At 43.4% G+C, this 21,955-nt stretch overlaps 1 protein-coding gene and 1 non-coding gene across 2 annotated transcripts in view; one reads left to right on the top strand and one right to left on the bottom strand.

Annotated features, from left to right (window-relative positions):
• Positions 1 to 13,475: 13,475 nt before the first annotated feature.
• Positions 13,476 to 13,546, bottom strand: trnag-ccc (transfer RNA glycine (anticodon CCC)). Its single transcript has one exon. It is a non-coding gene; the product is annotated as a tRNA-Gly (tRNA).
• A 1,860-nt stretch (positions 13,547 to 15,406) lies between these two features.
• Positions 15,407 to 21,955, top strand: part of cachd1 (cache domain containing 1) — a 70,653-nt gene continuing 64,104 nt past the window's right edge. Inside the window, exon 1 of the mRNA XM_053431302.1 lies at positions 15,407 to 15,975. Coding sequence (XP_053287277.1) covers positions 15,724 to 15,975 — 252 coding nt within the window. The 5' untranslated portion in view covers positions 15,407 to 15,723. The remainder of the gene's footprint in view (positions 15,976 to 21,955) is intronic.

The raw sequence follows: 21,955 nt of genomic DNA, 5'->3' as shown, positions 1-21,955 counted from the left end.
TAGCCCCAGAAGCTCGAACGACCACCACTGGCCAGGTGGTGGCGCCCTTTAGCTGTCCCCGTAGTGTGCCTATGGGTTTGAAAACAGCTGGAAATAATATTATTCCAGTTATGAATTTGGCCAAAGATGGAAAAGTGACTCAAGAATAGTGAAGCTCTGTGTTTTCTCTCATTTCCTGCTCAAAGTCACATTTTGCACAAGTGTGTGTGCGTATGTGTGTGCGTATGTGTGTGGAGCCACATGTTTTTATTACATGTCTGCACACACGGTCCATATGTAAAATGTGAGTGATTCACTCACCGTACACACATAGTTAAAGTTGTGTAATATACACAAACCATTTCCCTTAACTATTAATAGTGTCGTCAGTTTACAAATCTTACCAAGTTGTGACCACTTCAATCCATCTGTGATATTTTTAGCTAGATATGTAAAGAGGTGTCTCTTTAAGAGGTAGAAAAAAAGAAATAACACAAATTTGCAATCAGTTCATTTTTATTACGTCTCTTATAGATTTTCCCAAGACTTAACTTTTTGTTGAGACACTTTATTTTCCTGATGTCACAAGCTTAAATTGTTGGGAAACACTTTAAAAGCTTATTTATGTGTTTTATTTACAATTCTAACCTAATCTGAAATATAACTGAATACAAGTGAATGTGAGAGTAATAAGAAGCTCCATGATAAAACCTCAAGGATCAACCTGGACCTTATAAGTGATGAACCCAGGGTCATCAGGTGTTTCAGGTCCTTAAGAATCAGACACCTTCATCCAGGGGACCCAGCAAAGGATGATAAGGCCCCCCCCCCCCCCACACACACACACACACCTCCACCGGCTTTCCACCACTCAGCTAGCAGTTCGGCTTACCTTGATCTTTGTGGTGGAGCTGAAGCGTAATGTGCCATAAAACTTTTATACGTTTGGCAAAACTGGATGAATGGACTTCTCTCCTCCTCTCACTGGTAGCTGTAGTGGGAATGGGTGTGGACTGTCCCACTGCTCAAACCCCTCTGGTTCAGTGAAACCATAACTTCCTGCGACCAGACCGTGTCACCGATGGGACGACCACTCCCTCCCCAGCAGCCCCCCCCCCCCCGAGGGCGCTCTCTGCAAGCCGAGCCCCCGTTTGGCCTTTTGAGTTCAGGGTAATGTCCTTAATGAGCTCTGAAAAACAGAATGGACGTGCTCAGAGAAAGAGAGACAGATGGATAAAGGAGACCAAAGTGTTGAAAGGCTGAGAGGAATTATACTCAGAGCTTTAAAGTAAAGTGATCAGGTTTTTAGATGTGTTTCCTCTGCATCATGAGGTCCTTATGGGAACAACATGTAGAGTCAGAGGGATTCAGATGGTTTCCAGTTGTGGGGTCCAGCTTCATCTGGGCCCACTGAACAAATCAGGACGACAGCTGAAGGATACAAGGGAACAACTCTCAGCTTTTCATATTGAATGTGTCCTGCAGGTGTTTTGAACTACAACATGTGCAAAGCAGATTTTTTAAAACTGTTTTCTAACATGAGTTTACAATCTGTATGTCCTCGTTGCATCCTTCGTACTCTTTTGTCTTTCTTTCTTTTTGTCTTCTCCAGGCGCACCGGTTGTCACTTAGTGCAATAACATTCAAACACGTCAGGGATCCACAAACACAATATCGTCATAGCTCCACACACAAAAGCTCCACAGGCCCCGTTTCAAGGCTGCAAAGCCGGGTGTGGTCGTTCCCTCCGGTGACCACACCCGGCTTTGATGTGTCGGGGTCATCAGGGGTTCAAGAGGCTCATATGGATTCGAAGAAGTCAGTTGATTAGTTGCTCAGCAGCTAATTTCAAGGAATTTCATTTATTTATTTAAGTCATTTACAAGAACACACAGCCAGCTTTCTCAAATGCATGGTTCATTTCAGTTTTGACTGTTAAGTGGAGAAAAAAAGAGCAAATTGTAAGATGTTAACTTTGGCTCTAGGAAAATTGTGGCAGCCAGTTTTTCAAATGTTATCTGATATTGTATAAAACAAGCACTTTAATGGAAGAATCAAGAAAATAATAAGCGGTTTAATCTGAACATAAATTGACAAGAAGGGCAGTTACCCTTTCGTTGGTGAACCCTCCGTGAACCCTCCGTTCACCAACCCGACGCAAACTTTCATGGAAATTGGTTCTGACGTTTTTTGCGTAGTCCTGCGATATAAAATCTACACGGCTAGTTCTCGGAAAACTCCACAAAAATGTATATCGCACTGTTCAAGAAAGTGAAGCAGAATTCCTGGAGCTGACCCTAAAAGACAAGGCCAACATGAAGGCTTCCGCTCTGGCGATGATCGAGGGCTGTGGTTTGCAGGTGAGGGAGTGAGAAGGCGAGCGGGGGGTGGGGGGGGGGGGGGGGGGGGAGGGGGGGGGATACAGTTTCACCGACCTCTCGCTCTGTCATGATGCCGCTGGAAGCCTCCAACAAGCCCCCGATTGTTGTGGAACATGAGCTGTTTTTGTTCGGGGGCTGACAGGAGCTTGACCTCCGCTGTCCGTGCTGCCAGATACTGACCTTGGAGAGGGGAAGTGAAGTGAGGCCTTTGAACGCTGTCAAGTGAGCTATCAGTGCCTGGCTCAATTTCCCCGGGGGCCTTGACGGAGCTGGGACGGGTCGGGGGGACTGTGAAGTCATCTGTCTGTCCCATACAACAAATATATTTACCAGAGACCTGTGGAAGTCTTTGGTTTTTCTTATGACTCTAAACTCTTTGTTTTAAGTTTGTTTGTAAAGAACTGATGTGAAGTTTTAATGTGAAATAACTTTAACATCTATTTCTGTACTTTGACAAATGAAGATAAGAAATCATAATAAAGTTGCTATAAACCAGATGTGGAAGTCGCAGTCTTTTAAATTGTGTGTTTTCACCTTGACTCTGTTTTATATTATAATTATACTTGTATTATTTTTGTCAATTGCAGGCAAGTGTTTTTTGCAAATGGCCCCCGAAGGACAAGGACACTGACCAACCCCGAGTGTCAACAGGTGGATGAAGAGGAGCAGGCCAGAAAAGAGAGGAGAGATTTACATTTAACATTTCACCTGGGAGAAGCTCAAAAAGAATCAGCATATCTCCATTAAACCTTTTCACGAAGAATAGCTCAAAACAGCCTCCAGCCTGTAAACACCAACAGCCTTTGTGTGTGGGTGACAATGTATTTGTGATATGATCTGCAGAGCTCTGATGAGGAGAGATGCTGGAGATTTATCCTCAGTTCACAGAGAAGCCTGTGATCCCTGAGACGAACCGAGAGCCGAAAAAAAACAAAACCCTGCACACGATCCCTCGTTATTCCAGCGTTTCATTCCTCTGCACACGTGGAAAAACCTGGGGACCCGTTCTGGGAATGATTCATCACATCTGTATTTACAGTTTGCACCGTGAGGTTTGCATTGCAGTGTAAATATTATAATGATCCCCATTTCTCTATCACAACCGGTGATTAACAGAACAAACAGAGCGGTGCTGTGTGTTGATGGATTCCACTTTCATGGGGCTCTTTGTTGGTCAAGCAATTAAGGAACATAAAAAACAATGTATTGAAAGAGTTTGATGCCAAGATTAATGTCGAATGCAGTGTCGGCGACTTTTGCGTTTCACGAGATTCAATGTGAACTTGTGTTGTTTCCAGCAGTAACACAATGAGGCTCAGGTGCACCACAGTATATTGACTGCTTTGAGAAGGTGAGAATTTGAGATGAATCATCTGAAGATGTGTTTTCACCCCTGTCTGTTTATTGTTTTGTTTGTAAGCAAGATTACACGAAAACAGCTGAACAGATTTCAGTGAAAATTGGTTGAAGGATGTGGGTCAGGGAGAGAATCCAGGTTGTTGTTTTTTTCCCTTTCTTAAAGTTGTACAATTGAGGCACTTTTTCATATTTTATAGTTTTTTCAGGGAGTAATTCACGGATCTGGAAAAATCTGACACAGTTTGGGAACTGATATCTATGAGTGTGTGCAATTTGGTGCATCTTGAATGAAGGTTAGCAGATTTGTTGGCCTTGGTGGTTGTATGCGCTCCACAGAGTGTGTTGTGACTTTTATTTTTCACACTGCACTGTCTCTTCCAGTAGGTAAGTGGACCCTTTAAAATCCAAAGGAAATGGTAATAAAGTGAAGTGGACAGCCACGGCAATCAAACCCTTAACAAAGACCACAGATGGAATAAACTCCAGTCGCATTGAGAACCAATCCCGAGGCTGCGTTTATTAAATGCCTAAACCTCCGGTCGGCCACATTATCCTCCCGAGTGCTGAAGCCCGGTCTTGTTCTGTATCTTTGAGAGCTAATGGTTCAGGTGGGAATCATTCAGCTGTTTCAAACATTAACAGACCCCCTCATTGTCAGACAGACACTCGTACGGCCACAGAGTCGGAGAGACGAGTGGAGAACAATGGAGTGAAAGATGGATCCACATTCCTTCTCTCTATTCATGCCTCTCAGGTCTGAGATCACGTGACCTCTCTCCAAAAGTGGCTCGTGGACGCACAGAAGCTGGAGAGGGAATCAGCGGACGACCATTTAATCTACTACAGCACAGTTTTGGTGAATGGAAGCTGGAAACTTTGAAAAACATCTGATTTCCTGCTGAATAACCCAAATATGAAGGTTCAAGGATACCAAATAGATAATGAAAACAGAAACGAAATAGAAATGAGTAATGGCTTATATTAGAACTATACCCAAAATAATATATACAATTACATTGCTATTAATATATTAATGCTATAAAGAGAACTGTGCATAGATTGGTGTAATGTTATAGTTGAAAAAATAGAGAGTAGAATATATTTCAAGAATATATTTTATCATTGTAAAAGTGTTAATATAAAAAATTATTAAAATTGTCTCCAAAACTGAAATGAAATTGGTGCAGATTAAGTTGCAACGACTTGACTATGTCCAATCCAATGATTTAGTCAAACTGCATTTTTAATACATTTTATTCAAATGGGAAAAACACATTATTATTCCAGTTTCAGGCAAAAAATTCAATTCCGAAAACCCAAATCATAACAAGGACAGTTTAAGATTTAAAAAAAATGGCTTTGGAAATGTTTTATGAAGAAGTAAATGTAGTCACTGTGTTTGTTGTTCAGCTCATAGACACACGCGATGCATTTTGGTAACTTTCTGCTTGTTTGTAATAAAACTCTACAGATTTAGAGGGATAAGGAGGGAGCCCACAGAAAGTGAGTCATTTTTATCACTGGTGCCCAGGCTGCTCCGGTTCCGGCCATTTCCTGATGTCCCTGAATAATCTGCCTATATTGACTCCTCAGAGAAAACCCAACCGGCCATTAAAGTTAGTTTCAGACAGTCGCTCCTTTGCCAACGCTACCACAAACAGGAAGTTAACAGATGCTAAATGCTCCTGCCCGCCCCTCGGGCACTGAAGTACTCCGGGTACCGGCTTCATCATATTTCTACAATACCAACTGGACATCATGAAACTAATTGCAACCCCCTGCTGTGTCGGCAAAGTGAGTGTGCATCTCCTTTACGGAGAAGCTGTGAATAAATTATTTTGGAATTACAGATATAAATAGCCTGCAGCCAGGACCTCAACCTTAAATGATGCATGTACAAAAAGAGGAATGCAAGTGTTTATAATTCAATATTTTATAGACAGGAGGATTAACTGGATTAACAGACTATTTGTGGATACTAAAAATAATTATCAGTTGCAGTTTTTGAGGAAAATACTATTCTTTAAATCGCACACACACAATTAAGAAATATCCAAGAAAGATAGAGGACGTGTTTTGGTCACTTAAATTGTTTTCAATGTTAACAAGTGTCGAGCTTCATGCTGCTAGTGTGGCTAAACGAAAACAAACTGTAAATTTCAGAGAATGCATTAAAACAGATTTTTAGAATTGTTTGTCTATTTTAAACATTCAATACTTTTCTGTGTGAGTGAAAAACGACCTGATTCCAGGAAATGTGTGACACGTGTTATTGCTTCATTATTCTGAATAATGTTTTTATGCTACAGGATATCTTGTAGGAACGTTGGATGATACAAATCTACATGAAGTGGGTTTTTCCATATGTTCCATTACATGTTGGGCTTTGATTCAGCCTCTCTTGAATGAACTTGTGCATCCACCATGCATTTCAGTTGAAAGGAGGGAATGTATTCTTCTTTTGCCTTCCCCTCTTCACCTCCCCTTTCATGCCTCATTCTTTCCCCCTCTCCCAGTCTCTTACCCCACACTCCTTCCCCATTCTCCCTTTCTCCCTCTCCTCCCACTCCACTCAGACTCTCTATCTAATAATCCATCCATCTTTGCTGAGGAATGGAGGTCTAATGCTTTCCATCTGTGTGTGTTACTGGTGGGGCTCCAAGGGCAAGGCCTGCCACTCTTTATTCACTCCCCCTCTCCACTTCTGCTCCTTTCCAACAAAACCCCCGAGTCTGGTTCCACTCAGCTCTAAAGTCTAAGATCTCTCTCCACGCTGGGGCCCCTCTTGGCCTGAGGGTGGTCAGCCGGGCCCCATGAACCTGTGCGCTCCGAATCCTGGTTATTCTGGGTCGTGATGAAATCAATTAATCACATACCTTTAGTTTCTCAACCCAGATTATCTCAGAATACACAAAATATTCCAAAGAAAACCAGCTTTACATTTACATCTCTATAAACCATTTAAACAGGGAATTGATTGGACTAACCAGATTATAAGAGAATTCCTATTTCGCACACCGACATGGAGACGTACTGTATCTGCAGTTTATGAAGTAATACCCTGAAAAAAACACTCTCAAGCCATGGAACTAATTTAAAGGAACCAAAAGGCTCCTTCTGATTTTGTTTCCAATGTGGTCTAAAGAAGTGAAAACAACCAACGACTACGACAAGCTCTTCCACTCCACTCCACCAGGTGGCGGTAATACAGAAGGAATGCACTATTGTGGAGATTGACTGTTTAAGTACTCCACCAATCAGACATTTTCAGCACAGCAAGCTCCACCCCAAAGGTTCCAGTACCACCCTCCAAACAGGGTTATTTAAGGGAGGACAGAAATGACTCATTAAGTAATTTCAACCCGGTGGAGAAGCCGCACACAGACCATGAGTTCCTTCAAAGGTTTCTAGTTCCTTGGGAAAGCTCCGTTCAACTTCTTGCCGAGAGCTAGATGATAAGATTGATCCCGCTCTCACGTCTGTATTCTACAAATGAAGATAAACCCAGAAGGCAGTTATAGACTCGTCTGCACACCAGGGAAACAGATTGACCTCTCTGTCCCGATGCTGATAACATTTGACTATAACAATGACAAGGAGCGGTTTTCTGGGTGTTTGTGTACTTTTCACACTTCGACTCAGCAGGACTCACTCTGCTTCCAGGCTTTATGCTAAGCTAACGTTAGCAGCTAGTGGCCTGGTTTGCTGAGCTGTCCTGTCGTCCATCTTTAAACAGTCTATGGTTCCGATGAACCAATATAAGACCAACTTCAAGTGTCTACAATCTATATTGAGGGTTAAACTCCGTGGCAGTTTGTGGCTAATTAATATCTCATCGTTAACTGCGTGAAACATAAAATGTGAAACCCGATGACAAAACATGCTGTGTTCGCAGTGCTCGTCTCCTTTCTTCACCTCCTCCCATCGTCCTCTGATCTTTCTGTCTCTTCCTCTCCTCCCCTCCTCCTGTCCTTCTTTCATCTCCTTGCCTCTTCCTCTGCTCCTGCCGTCCCTCCTCCTCCTCCTCCTCTTTTCATCTCATCCCTTCTCCCCTACTTATCCTTTGATATCTTTTTTTTTTTTCGGTCTGTGTCTGTACTTGCGTGTGACACACACACACACACACACACACATACACAAACACACACACACACACACACACTGCAACGTTTCTCATTATCGGCCTCAACCAGCAGGCAGCTTTGTAATCACGTTGTTTGTTTATGTCTGTTATATATACACACATACCTATCGCTTCTGGTTTTCTACACATATCTCTCGTGCACAAGCGAGACTGAGTCACACATTTCTTCTTCTTCTTCTCTCTCTCTCTCTCTCTCTCTCTCTCTCTCTCTCACACACACACACACACACACACACACACAGATGTCAAACACAGCACTGCAACCAAGCCACAGCCCCAGTCTTGAATGGAGCCAGAAATAGCGTTGGGTTTGACTTGGAATCGGCTTAAGTCTTCAAAGAGAAACATTTTTTGATGCAGCAAAGGGAGCGAGAGAGCGAGAGAGAGCGAGAGAGGGAGAGAGTGAGAGAGGGAGATGGGGAGAACGGGATGTGGGTGAGTTGAGGGGGGGGAGAGTTCTGTGGGGGGGGGGGGGGGGGGGTGGAGCAGATATGGTTGTTACATCCAGCTGCAAAAAAGGGGGGGGGCCCAAAACTTCAAAGACTCAAGTTGCCATGGTAACTGTAGAGCCTGCTTTAAGGCCACACCCCTCGCTCTGACACACAAAAATGTCTTAAATGGATTCATAAGAATTGATGGCGGCTGTCGTGTCTCTTTATTTTCCTTGTGGACTCTGTTGCGTCTAATTAAAAACCCATCAGCAGCAGCTAATGCTCCGGTCCCTGTGTGATGTGATGGGTTTAGTTTTATCGTGGAAGAACCAACTGAAGCTGCTTCTTCATGTTTTGCTCTGCTTTGATGTTCGGGGGGGGGGGGCTCGCTCCCTCTAATTATGACATCACGCTCCTATCACAAAGTCACAGCCAGTGGATCTGAAGTCTTTTTGTAATCAGATCCATCTCCCAGTCCGTCTGTGGCCTTTCAGAGACGGTGCACATCAGGTTCTGAATGTGTTGATGCTTATTTTTTTTATTGATTTTTTTAATAGATTTCTTCAGCCCTTTTCCTTTCACAGATAAACATCAGTTAACTTAAGTAAAAGTAGCAATACCACAGTGTAGAAATACTCCGTTGCAAAAACTAACAATGTCCGGCATTTAAAGTCTTACAAGGTTTAAAGTGCAAAAGTTTTAAAGTAACAAAAGTACTTAATACCACAGTGTAGAAATGATCTTTGTCAAATAAAAGTATTTTCTTTACCAAAGTAGCAAAAGTAAAATGAATCATCATGACCCTGGAATGTACTGAGTTACTTTCTAATACCAAGAGACTGAACCTGTTGTGTGGATAGATAGAGTTTCTGAGCTGGTTGCTCCTCTACTTTGGATCTGATTGAAGTATCTCTCCAGCTATTAGAAGAATTCCCATGAGATTTGGATTTGATTTTATTCATCTGAATCAATACCTTGGTATTGTAATAAAATACATGAAAACCTACCAACATTCCTAACACAGTACGATGCACCAGTGCTTATTGGTAAATGCCGTCAGCCAGGAATGTAAGTGCCGACATTTTTAAACCACAAGCAACAAGGGTGGTTTTAGACATATTATTCTGAAGGATATAATTACTTTGAGTCATGCTTTGATTATTGTTGACATCCAGAGTTCTATGATTAAAAACACTAGGTTTCTGGTGTCTGGCTAACAGGTTTGTTTTTGTCTTGTCAGGGCTCAAACATGTGGATGAAGATGGTAAGGGCTCTCAAGAACCCTCAATCGCAAAGGTTGCTTGATGCGCAAATGAATTATTATCTTACAAATAATCACTTGGATCGTAAATGATTAACAAACAACGACAGATCACTTATTTTATCTGTCTTGAGGACATATTTGCTGAAGTACAAAAATCCTTTTTCAGTGTGGTGGACACGAAAGAATGAAGGAAACTGAAATGAAAACCTTATAAACTGTTGAATGGCAATTCTACAACGAGGTAAATAGACATGTGTATGAACAAGGACCAGATTTTTGTGCTGCACTGATTAAACGTGCGATTCAACAAATTGTAGACTCCTATTTATTCTTTGAAATGTCATTGATGATACTGTTATCAAGGTTTGAAGGTCGTCCAGGTCGGTGCATACTGCGTCCAGCTGTGTTTCCATGACTCTGTGAAAGTGTGATCCACTTCTGTCCTTCTTCCTCGTCCACATGAACCACAGGGGTCTGTCCTGCATGAAGGAGAACTGGGTCTCGCTTGTCTGTCCCTGGAGCGCTTCCTGTCTGCAGAGGGACGGCTGCCCAGAGACTCTGAAGCTCCGAAGCTCCGAAGCTGCCAGTGGGTTCCCATCAGCTGGGAACTGGGAGGTTGTTTACATCGAAAGTCATTTCTGTTTTTTACCACTGTTCTCATCACCCTGGCGCCGTGGTGGCAGAGAGAGAGAGAAAGGCTGGTTAGTCGGTCAAGGCGACTCCTCTATATTTGTGTGTTATCAGATGTAATTGGTTGTTAGAGCAGTAGAGAGGGTTGCTTTCTACATGATGGATGGTTTTACAATGGCCCTATTGTGCTGATGTGTTCATTATGTGGCAGCTATCCACATGGATGATTCTGGGCGGTTTTTCACTCTGCTCCCTTCATCTCTGTGATTAGACATGAAGAGTGAATGATGATCTTTTTCCCTCCACATGACGATGTTGGTGTCTAAAGGAGGAGCAGCTGTGCCCAAAACATTTCCTCTGAGCGGTTTGAGGCTGACCTAGGAGCAGCTGGAGTCACAAAAAAAAGAGATGGCAAGAGTTGGGTGAGGACACTCATGCAGTGTCGTGCACCCTCTTACCTCCAGTCCATCAATATATACCCATAATTAATGAAAGCAGATGGATTTACAAGTTTGTGGATATTTTATTTTATTTGTTTTTACTGCTGGCCTTCGACGAGGTACAGAACTACACATCTGCAAGATCCAGAGCAGTAAACAACATGCATGAGAGAGTAAAACTAAAATGTCACGCCAGCTAGATTGGGCCTATCCAAGCCTTTACCCTCTGAGTGGCTCTGACTTCATATAAAAAGGCCACACAGCCACACTGAGGTTTCCAAAGCAGCAGATTATTGCAAAAGCTCAAACGGAGCAAAGAAACTGACTAACATTGTCATTCGTGTCATCAAACTGCTAGAGGGAGTAAAAAGTCAAACAAATTACAAAAACCTCAAACTTGTGCACAGGTAAATGTTTCCCTGCTACACAGATGAATCATGGCAATATAAGGAAAGACTCTGTGGCCTAAGTTATTATATTAAGGGTCAATTTAAAACTTGAAGGAGATTTAAAAAATTCACATTTTAGCACCATGCAACAGAGTACATCCTGCAGCTGTGAATCTATATTTTGTGTTTACATCTTTTACATTTGTCTCATTGTGGCTCTGTCTGGTGAGGAGATTATTTCAGTGACTTCTCCAACAGGTTGTCTTTGTGCCACCGGTGTTTCCGTGTTAACCTCCAGCTCCCTCTTATCGAATGCACGGCTCTAGTTTACCAGGAAGGTTTTTGCGGTAAACGTCTAACAAGCCTCCACGTGTCAGAATCTCAACCCCTGTGTTTACCGATCACTGCAGCGGGAACTTGCCTCACGGTTGCATTTGCTTTCGGCTTTATTTACACCGCATTGTCAAAGATAACCAACCCTAATAAAAGTATATTTAATAAGAGGTGTGCAACCTCCTGTAATCTGGCTTCAAATCTGCTCCGGGTTCACCACTTCCCCAGGTAACAAGTCCTACTACATCCTGAGCCAAATATTTCCTGTTTGCATGTCAGAAAAAAATCTGCATCACAGGCTTTGAAGCCAGACGTGTCTTCCTGTCGTGCTTTGATGAGGACCTCCCTGCATCTCAGCCCAGATCCCTTTCAATAGATCCTTCACTGATCAGCCTCACTTTCTCCTCTTCTTCTCTTTATCGTCCCAAAACCAGGCGGCTGCGTGGGCCTTCTCCAAATAATGCCAACGGGGAAATCCTGTGATATAAATAAATAAATAAAAAATCACTTTCTTTAAGTTATGACGTGTTTGTCCTGGAATAAACTCACCAGATCTCTTTCCCCAGCATTAGTCATTTTACAGATATTTGTTGATATTAGTTGAGCTGCCGTCTGAACGTGATCCAGAAGAAAAAGTTGAAAAAACTATTAGAGCACCTTAAACTGATGTGGCAACATTGCATTCATCATACCTGTTGATGCTTTTACAAGAAAGTAAACATGAGCTATTAGCTGTTCTAAAAGAGGTGGAGATGGGGAATTCATCCAACAGCAAACAAAATCAAATGAAACGTGACTTTTCCATTTGTTTAACTGTTTTTACTTGATCTTAAAGTTTGAACCAAGAGGATGTACATGTCCAGTCAACAGATATTTAATATTTCAGTGTGTTTTATAAGTATATTCAGAGAATTATCACATTATATAACTCAAAACAGATTGATATATTACCTACATCAGAGAGGGGCCACCGCGTCTTTTTCTCCGACACATCTCTTTGCCAGCTCTGTGAATAGGCTGCACCTGCTGCAGCACGGCACACATTCACTTATACGAACACAAACACAGACCTAACAGGTGTGAAGCAGAAAGAGCCAAGTATGTTTTTCAAATCCTCCAGACTCATAAACACTTCTCCGCCGGAGCTTTGATGAGGTCAGCTCTGGCTCTGCGGCCGAGTCGAGGGGCGAGGAAACCGACCAGATGATTTCAAAAACCTTCGCTGTTTGAATTCTGTTTGAGTTATTTTGGTCTGCTGCAGGTTATGTTAATTTGTACATTCTTTCTAGTGCGTGCACAGGGATCTGTTTTTTTTTTATTTCTCCTGCGCAAATATGGCAACCAATTCAGGAAATGAATTGGCTATCTAGTTATCTTTTCTTCCCTTACAAATAAAGAACTCTCGGGTTCCAAGACAGTTCATAAATAAAATTGCCGTTGAAGTGAGAGTTGAAGGAGAAAACGACACAATCCTGAGAAAACAGGGGTGTTCAGGGGGACTTATCGTGTCGCACACAAACCCCCTTGAGGTCGTAAGTGTCTAAAAGCATCTGACGGCCGTGCAAACATCTGATGGAGTCGGCGGCCAAGGACGAAGACAAGCCGGCCCATTCAGGAGCATGGCAGCGTCAGGAACTCTTTACCCGCTGCAGACCGGGGGGGGGGGGGGGGGGGGGCAGAGCTGTGAGTCTGCCAGCTGCATCCATTACCCTCACAAACAGAGCGGGTCATTTGTACTGAGTCATGAGAGGATGAAGTGGAAGCAGAAAAAAGAAGAAAGAACCACTGGTGACCACAATAACAATGTGTTTTTTTTACCCCTTATTCAGTTTGGAATATTTCATAAATTGACTTTGTCTTCTATTGGGATTGTATTTATTCGAGCCCTTCTAACAATGGAAGTTTTTTTTTTACTTAATTTGACATCTTTAGAAATATCTTTTAATTCTACAGATGGATCAGAATCTGTGTTTATTGCCAAGTAGGTTTACACGTGTGTTTAGTGCATACACAAATATATAAATGTAGAATATAGCAAACAACTAAAGCATGAGGGATCTGCAAACCTTGATGCCTCATGAGTCCTGTTGTTCTCAAGTTGTATCTGATCAGTGCTCTAATCGTCTGTGCTGCCCGGGAATCGAACCCGGGTCGCAAGAATGGGAATCTTGCATGATACCACTACACCAGCAGCACTGATATTGACCCTAATGTTACACAAGTATCATCGGCAGGATATTATGATAAGACCACAACTAAATACAAATGAGTGGCTGATTAAACCCTTAACAATTACATTTATTACATTTATATTTACATTTCTAAATGCCAACTCTTCAGCAAGTGAGTTCATATCACGTGGTTAATGCTAATTACAGATAGTCTAAAAATGCAAAAGGGGAACAGACATGAGTAGATTCTGTCTTATTTCGAACAAGCTAACAATTTACACACGTTATACAGTCGCCCCCTTGTGGCTGGCTGCAGTGCAGGTGGTAAACCCGACCTCCTCCATGTTAGTGGGTATTACACCATGTGACAGTGTGTGTGATGTATTTTTTTGTCTAAAGAAACCCTGGTTGATTAGATTTCCCCCCTGTTCTCACATCCTACAGACGTGTTGAGTGTAAATGAGGAGTGGGTTTAACCGGGAAATCACCAAGAAATAGGGTAGAAGGCGAGAAGACGGCTGAGAGGAGACCAACTGTGCTTCTGCAAATCATAAACAATCCAGTAGTGTGGGTGTTTGTGTGTGTGAGAGAGAGAGAGAGAGAGAGAGAGAGAGAGAGAGAGAGAGAGAGAGAGAGACTGTTGGATGGGTTGAAGTTGCTGTTCTGCTTCAAAGCTTCTCATCGGCTACAAGATTCTTTATCACATGAGCTTTTCTCGCTCACTTGTATTATTGTTATGCAGTCACAATGTGGATTATTACCCAGATACACACACACTGAGGCCTTCGCTCGCAGAGCTGCTCAGCTCAAGTGAAGTTTGAAGCTGCAGTGAAACCAAGAAGTGGATTCTAACAGAAGTGGAGTCTCCGGTGGTGACTACACACTCGGCTGCTCTCAGTCACATTCACACAAATCTAATTTGTTTTTCCCAAATAGGATTTTCCTTCGCAGATGATTGATGCTGCACATTTTGTTTATGCATCACCAGTTTTATTTAAATCCCCCAAAAAGAGCGCGTCCTCGGTATTTGTAGAGAAAAGCATACAATGATCCTGTAGCTTAAAGGAAAGACCACGTACGGGACAATAATCCCACATCTGGGACAACTAGCCAACTAAAATACCATCTAAAGTCACTTTCAGACATGACCTTCGGCAAATGAGAAATTTGGTCCAGACACTTGTAAATAAGAGAAGATTATCCAGGTCAGACACGTTTAAAATATCCAGATCCTTCAGGAGAGGGGTGGGTCCTGGGTCGAGCATGAACGAGGCAGGACTTGATGTATAAATTATGAAAATCACGTGATTTTGTGAACAGATTATCGACACACATGTTCGTCCTCATCACCAAAAGCTCGAATCTTGCTGTCTTTCCAAGTTGAGGTCCTCTACCTGTATGACACCTCTTTCTATATATATTTTTATTTTTTTTATTTTTTTATGATTCGTGCCTGTCACGCATTAGAAAGGACATCAATAAGTTTTCTCACATAAGTTTTTCCGGACATTTTTCCAGCTGGGTGGCATGAAAAGTTGTCTAAGGAAAAATGACCAGGACAAAGTTCAGTACATGTCTGAAAGCAACTTTACTACAATAAAGAAAAAAGAAAAATGCTTATTTTAAAGGCTGGAGATGTTTTGGGGTGGATGTTTTGGGGGGCCTGACTTGGCCCCATGACATTTCTTACCACGGCCCTGCAGCCTGCATGTTGGCCTTCTCTGTTATTGCCTGTTTTTCCCAGCAGGAGTTTCACTCACAATAAAAAACCCTGATCCATTGATCCAGAGAATCCAGGCGCCGGTAGGACTCTCGTGTTTCCACGCCTCCTACTTTCACCCCCACTGTGGTGAATCTCCGGCTCACACACACTCACACACACACACGGACACACACTCTTTGCCAGACTTCCAGGAGTTGCTGCCGCGGATCGAAAGAAGGAACACGGACAACGACTCACGCCAGAACCCCCCCCCCCAACAACATATCCTCGGTTTTACGCATGGATCTGTTCTCGTCTCCGGAGGGATTTCTACGAGGTGCGATGGTTTGCGCGGCTGGGAATCTCGGAGTCTCGCACGGGAGCGACGGAGCCCACGTCCCCTCCGCTGCAAAGTTGTAAAGAAAGTAGTTTCTCAGCTCCATTGGGAAAGTTTGTCCTCTTCCTTCCGCCACAAGACGTTTCTCCGGCATCCGTGCATCATGGCGCGGCGGACAGCGGGGGGACCCGTGGCTCCGACGCCGAGCGGGCGCGCTGCTTTCCGGGATAAGCACCGTGGGTTTCGCGGGGGCTCGCAGGCGTTTTCGTGGGGCTTCGTGTTACTGTGCTCGGCGGCGCTTTCTTGTGGATACTGCGGAGCCGACACGGAGTTTTCCATCCTGGAGGAAGCGCAAGTTCTGGCGGATCAGATGAAGAAGCTCTCCTCGCAGGAGCTGGGAGTCTTCACGATGCAGGTAACTGGGGGATAAAGATGTTTGTTGTGGGTTTTCCGTGTGAAACTGGGAGATCCATGTGGCACCTGGAGCTGCAGCTGGGGTTTAAAATCCCCCATTAAAACCAGTAGGATCCAGAGGCAACTTGGTTTGTCTGTTATGAAACAATGAGCTGTTTGGTTTCCACGTTGCAGCGCAGCTTTGAAGTTGGGACGCTTCTATAATTGCCTGACACACAAAACATCCCATTTATTAATTTCCTTCTGCACGAGGCACGGATCATACAATGAGGATCAATCCGTCACCTGCGATCACGATCATGTGCGTTCAGCCATGAAGCAGCGTTTCCCCCTGTTTCCTCTCAGAGGCCTGACCCTTGTGCTCATTAATAACTTGATACGGTTCAATTGGGATCGGGTCATATGATGCACACTGGGGTTAATGATGAACACATGCCATTGTGCAGATTTATGAATTCAACTGGTTATGGTTACCAGTGTGTGTGTGTGTGTGTGTGTGTGATGATCTGTGGAAGATGTGGATCCCCTTCATATCACTTATCAGGAGTGAGTCTGTTTTCTGCAGCCTCAGAAAACCTCAGCTTTGATTTGATGGATAAATCCAGACAATTAGATTTGGTTTAGGAGCGGATGTGAATAGAGTTGTTGTCTCCAGCAGCTGGAGGTGGATCAGAGGCGAGCAGGGCTGCAGCTTCATGATGGGTCATCGCTTTGTTGATAAAAGGTCACAAAGAAGGAGCAGAAATGTAAAAGAAGAAGGGATTTCTCTGTTTTCTTGCGGGTTTTCTCGTCATATGTCTCAACTATCAAAATTATTGCTTTGCCTATTGATTTTCTGTCAATCGACAGGTAGTTGTAGCTCAAACTCACGTGATTTTTGTGTCTTTTATGGGATCGGACATGAATCATGGGTGTTGGTCATTTTCTGCCTTGTGGGCGACATGACACTCGTTATTTATAACCAGGAATCCCAGAATTTTGAAGAGCAGATTCCTATTTCTGGAAGAATTTGGCAGATTTATTGATCTGTTGATCGACAAAAATGTCACGAGACATTAAGCAAGTCTTCCAAATAAATACCCCTTTTTCTCAAAGGTAAACATTTCCTATATGAAGGAAAAACAGCAGATCAACGTCTGTCTGTGCAGAGCTTCACCAAATGGCAGGAGGTGCAGGGTGCAGCAGAGCTTGGCGTGTGGTGGGGGGGTGGTGTTTAGCACTTCAGAGGCGGAGGAGCTCACAGGCCCCGAACACAGAGGCTCGGCAGCGGGGGGGCCCTGGCCCCAAATGGTGTTTCATCTTCCTCTGCTTCCACACACAGAGCCGCCTTCATCCCAGCTCTGGGAGTCGGCTTTGAGGGCTCCCCCTGATCCCCCCCGCCCCCCATCGGATCCGCCTTTGTCACCGCTCCTTCCTACCTGAGTCTCTGCTCCGGCTGGGCCTCATTTTCCTCCTCCCATCATTTTCTCTTTGCTGGCGTCTATTCTAAAAATGAATCCATCCTTTTTCTTTCCATCTCTGCCATCATTTCTGTTGCATTAAACAAAAATGTATCTTGGCTCTATCCCCTCTCACTGTATATTCAGTGACTAATTTAAATTTCACATATACTATTATCATGAAAACACACATTGAGCGTGCCTCCCCCTGTGTCGTGGGAATCCAGTTGTGAGCCCTGCGTGTTGTTCTGTAAACTGTGAAAATCCAGCTTGGCACGGAGCGAATGGGAGTCGATGGAAAGCGGTGCTTTTCCTGAATGTGTGAGGGCGCCGTTCCCTGAATGTTAAGAAAGGTGCATCCAGTGAAAACAGTTCTGCATCTGCCTGTGAAAACAACCTGCAGGAATCTGTCGGCTCTGTGGACACCTGCTCCGATGCTCCGTCTGCAGGTGTGTCTGTTCAGCTGGATCTCACTCTATCTCTCTGTCTCTTCCTTTTTTTAATCCCTATTCAGTTGCAAGAGGCAGACATTCTTTTTTTCATGTTATATTTTGGGCCAGCGAGACATCAACATGCAAAGTTAATGCTTCACTATTTCAGGATGACATCTGAAGGGGTTTTTGTTATCAGGAGGATATCTCAGTTTAAAGTGTAACTCTAACCCGCTCCACCCCTCATTCTCTGGCAGATGTGTAATTCGAGGCTCGTCCTGCCGGTGCTCCTCAGTCACTGGGTCAACCGTGTTCAATCTGTCATTGAGACAGTCAATTATCAGGGGACGCCAGGGTGTTGACACTTTGCTCAGGCCGAGAGGTCAAGTTTTCAAAGCTGTTTTTTTTTTTAGCACAGGGGGAGTTCTCTCTAGTTTACAGTTTATTGGTCAAATCTTTTATTTCAGTATAACACAATTCTGCTACAATTCTTGTCAGTCCGATTAATGACTAACCAGAAGGTGTCTGGTCTGTAATAGCGACAATTTAGATATCGTTGCTTAAATCGGCCGATATATTGGTATCAGAATATTAATAACTCCCCAATATTGGTATCAGCCCTCACACTATTTCTATCGGTCAGGTATTAGTCAATAGAAATAAAAGTAAGTACCAACCAGTATTTGATTTGAGAAATTTTCTGAAATGTAATAATTCCACGTTTTCATTTACTTCGCTGCTGCAAACTCCCCCCAGTTGTTGTGTCAATGGTTTGTTGCTGACAGAACTCACAGAGATTTCTGACACTGATTTCTTCAGATTGCACCTCAGTGGTTGTTGTGCAAGCAGACAGTCGTCTCTGATGTGTACTAATGAGCAGAATCAATGTCAGGTTCTCTGTGGCTTGGAGCAGGAGGTTTCTCATGTAAATCTGGAGTCGGGCTTGGATATGAAATATGACCTCATTTCCCTTCGTCCGTGTTATTAAAACACTTCTGTCATGTGGGAACCTGCCAGCGGCCGAGCCAGGACCACGGTACATGTTTCCACTCACAGCTACAGCAACGCGGGGTTTGATGACTTGATGGAAACACAGAGAAACTTCAACGTAAAGACACACATAGTTTGTAAAGCCACAACGGGATCACTCCTCACCGTGTTGCACTCCTGCGCCCTTACTTTACTCAGAAGGTATTCACGCCCTATTGGCTGATTATTTGTAGAGGACATTTCCCTGTGTTAGTTTTAAGGGCCCTAATCCACGGAGAAGTGTGGTTTGTTATTGAGGTCGGCTCGACCAGGATCCCCGGCCCCCTAATTGAATATTGATAGTAATTTCAGGGCAGTGGAGGTTTTGGAAGGAAAAGAGAAAATTGTTGTAGCTCTGGCTTTATAATTAGGCTGTGATTTTCTGGTTTGGGTTTGGCCCAAGGGCAACAGAGCCCAGATTCCTGCTTTGTTGTTTTCTTTCACTTGCAAAAAGCGACAATTTGATCGGGTTATTTTTTAACATTTATAAATTTCCACCTGCCTTCTGTCTTATCCCCTCTCCTCTACCTTGTCTTTGTCTGTCTCTGGGCTGTGTTTCCTCTCTTTTCCTCAGTTTTGATTGAATCCGAGGAGGAGGAAGAGGAGGGGGGGGGGGGGGTTTGAGGATATACAGCGGGACATCAGAATTCCTGCTAGGTTCTCTGCAGCTCAGCTTCAAAGCCTTCTTCCCTTGCACTGCATTGCCAACATGGCTGTGTGCTCAAACAGTCAAGGTTACTCTGAACCTTGCAGGCCCCCCCGCTCTACATGTGGGACTATTGCAGCCTCTTTCCTCCCCCCCACGCATGTTGACTTTGAGTCTGTGTTTTGGGACTTTTTGCTCTTCATCAGGACTGAAATCTAAACATGTATAGCTTCAGTTATAAACCTTTAGAGCACTTACATGTTATCAAAGCCTCGCCAATATGGATTTCGGGAGGCAAGGCCAATATCGATATAAGGGAGTAAAAAATTATAAGATATACCGTCAGAAATGCAGTGATTCCAAAGACGTTGTGATCTAACACCAAAAGCAAGGAAATGTATACACAGATACTTTAATGCTTTATGAAAAAGAAAGGACATATTCAACATTTTCTTTACACAAACACTCATCCAAAGGGCAAATGAACACTCGGGTGTCACATGTGAATTTCTAAACGCATTCCTGAAGTCGTCTTGCTTGAGTGTTTTTGTTCTCTCTCCCTCGGGGCACAGAGGTTACCTAACGTAAGCAACCGTTTCTATTTAGCTCCCTGTTGCAAATAGTAGTTTTGAATATGGAAACCGATCTGAGGTGGAGGATGGACATTGTTTACACCTCATGTATCACCTGGTGTGCGCTGTGGGACACTGAGGCCCTGGTCCGACTTGATAAATGCAGTTCATAGTGTGGCTCAGACTCTTCTCCTTCATGTATGTGTGTATTTGCATAAAGAGCTGGGAGGTGAGGTCCGATCCCAAGTGGTCACTCACGATGTGTTGTAATACCAGGTGTGAACTGACGTACTCAGAGCTGTCCACTTGAGACTGGATCACCCAGTGTGCATGATAACACCAGGTGTGAATAGGGCCCGGAGCTAACATTAGCATCTCTAGCACCAGTTACTTTCTTTCCTTTTACCTAAATAGTCAAATGTTCTTTCCTGAATGTGGTTTTGCATCTATATAGATATATATAAGCTAATTTAAGTTATTCTAGACTAAAACACTTGTATGCTACACTCTGCCAGGGCTGCACCAGTTAGTGGAACATCAGAATGTGTACATTTTAACTGCTACCTTTTTTTTAATGCTGTTCTGTTATTGCCGCCAGACTTAATTTATTATTCTATGATGTATTTCTTGGTTTCTCACTGTGATTGGATTTTTGGTCCTAAATGGCTGCTGATGCCTGAAGAACTTAAAACTCTAAATTGGACTGTTCAGTTTATGTTGTTTAATCCAAGTTGAATCTAAAATAACTTGGTTTCATACGTTGTTGTTCGTGTATGCACTTATTTCCAAACAGCATAAGTCTATATTTTGAAAGTTGCATTTTTGCATTGAAATTGGGGATTTTTATTTATACACTCATATATATATATTTTTTTTTAAAGAACAGGCCTCTTGTCTGCAGAGTCCCAGCGCGAGGGCTGCAGAGTGTAAAAGAACTTGGCACGACTCTCATATCAGTCTTCCAAATTCTTTGCCTGTCCAAAAGCCGGGGATGTAGCCCAGTTCTGTCGACCGCTACCTTTATCTTCCCATCACAATGCGGGAGTGAACGGAGCAAAGGGCTGTGTTTTCATTAAATGTGGGGCTGCCTGTGTGTTTTGGCCGGGGTCCAGGCAGCGAGAGGCTCAGACGCCCCTGCTGTCCGGCCGCCTTGTGTCTCCAGCCTCCAAACCGAGCAGACACCAGACGTTCTGAAGGCCCCAGACCTGTTGGATGAAACGGGGAACATAAGTGCTGCTGTCAGACGGAATCCTGGTTGCCCCCATATTTCCAAATCAGTCTCAAATTTTGAAATTCACCGGGTCACCGGGTGGTTCCACGATTGAAAAGCGCGTGCTCTTTTATCTTCCATCCGTGCATTGCTCTTTTTTATCCACCCAGGCGTCGTGTGTCAAGGTATAGAAATATGAACTATCGGATTGGTTGCCCTGAAATCTTTTGCAGACAATCATAGTATCAAGAAGATTTACCCTTTTAGTTATACCTGAAATCTCCTCTAGTGGCATCAGCATTATGTCTTTTGTTATTGCCAAGTGGCTGAAGTTCTATATCTCGATGACGGATTTTTATAGGAATGCATTAGAACGGTATTGGAGCCCCCAGATGCAGCGCTCCCTTAAAGTCTAGTTGTGATATCTTGACCCAAATATTATCTTAAAATGTCCAAGGTCACACTTTGGGTCAGTGTTGGTTTTAAACTGATCTTCAGGTAGACCAGTGTTGGCGTAAAACATGGCGAACACAGCTCAGTGGTTTTAACAATCTAGATTTGAGTCTGTTATGATTTGCCAAAAAATCGAAGACTTCAATAGATCCTGAATAATTTGATATTTAGCAGATATTTTCAAAACTTTAGCACAGAGAG

This window comes from Pleuronectes platessa, chromosome 9 (genome assembly GCF_947347685.1).
Source record: "Pleuronectes platessa chromosome 9, fPlePla1.1, whole genome shotgun sequence".
Classification (NCBI taxonomy): Eukaryota; Metazoa; Chordata; class Actinopteri; order Pleuronectiformes; family Pleuronectidae; genus Pleuronectes; species Pleuronectes platessa.
Note: the sequence above shows the minus strand (reverse complement) of the source record. Positions and strands in the feature narration are given on the sequence as shown.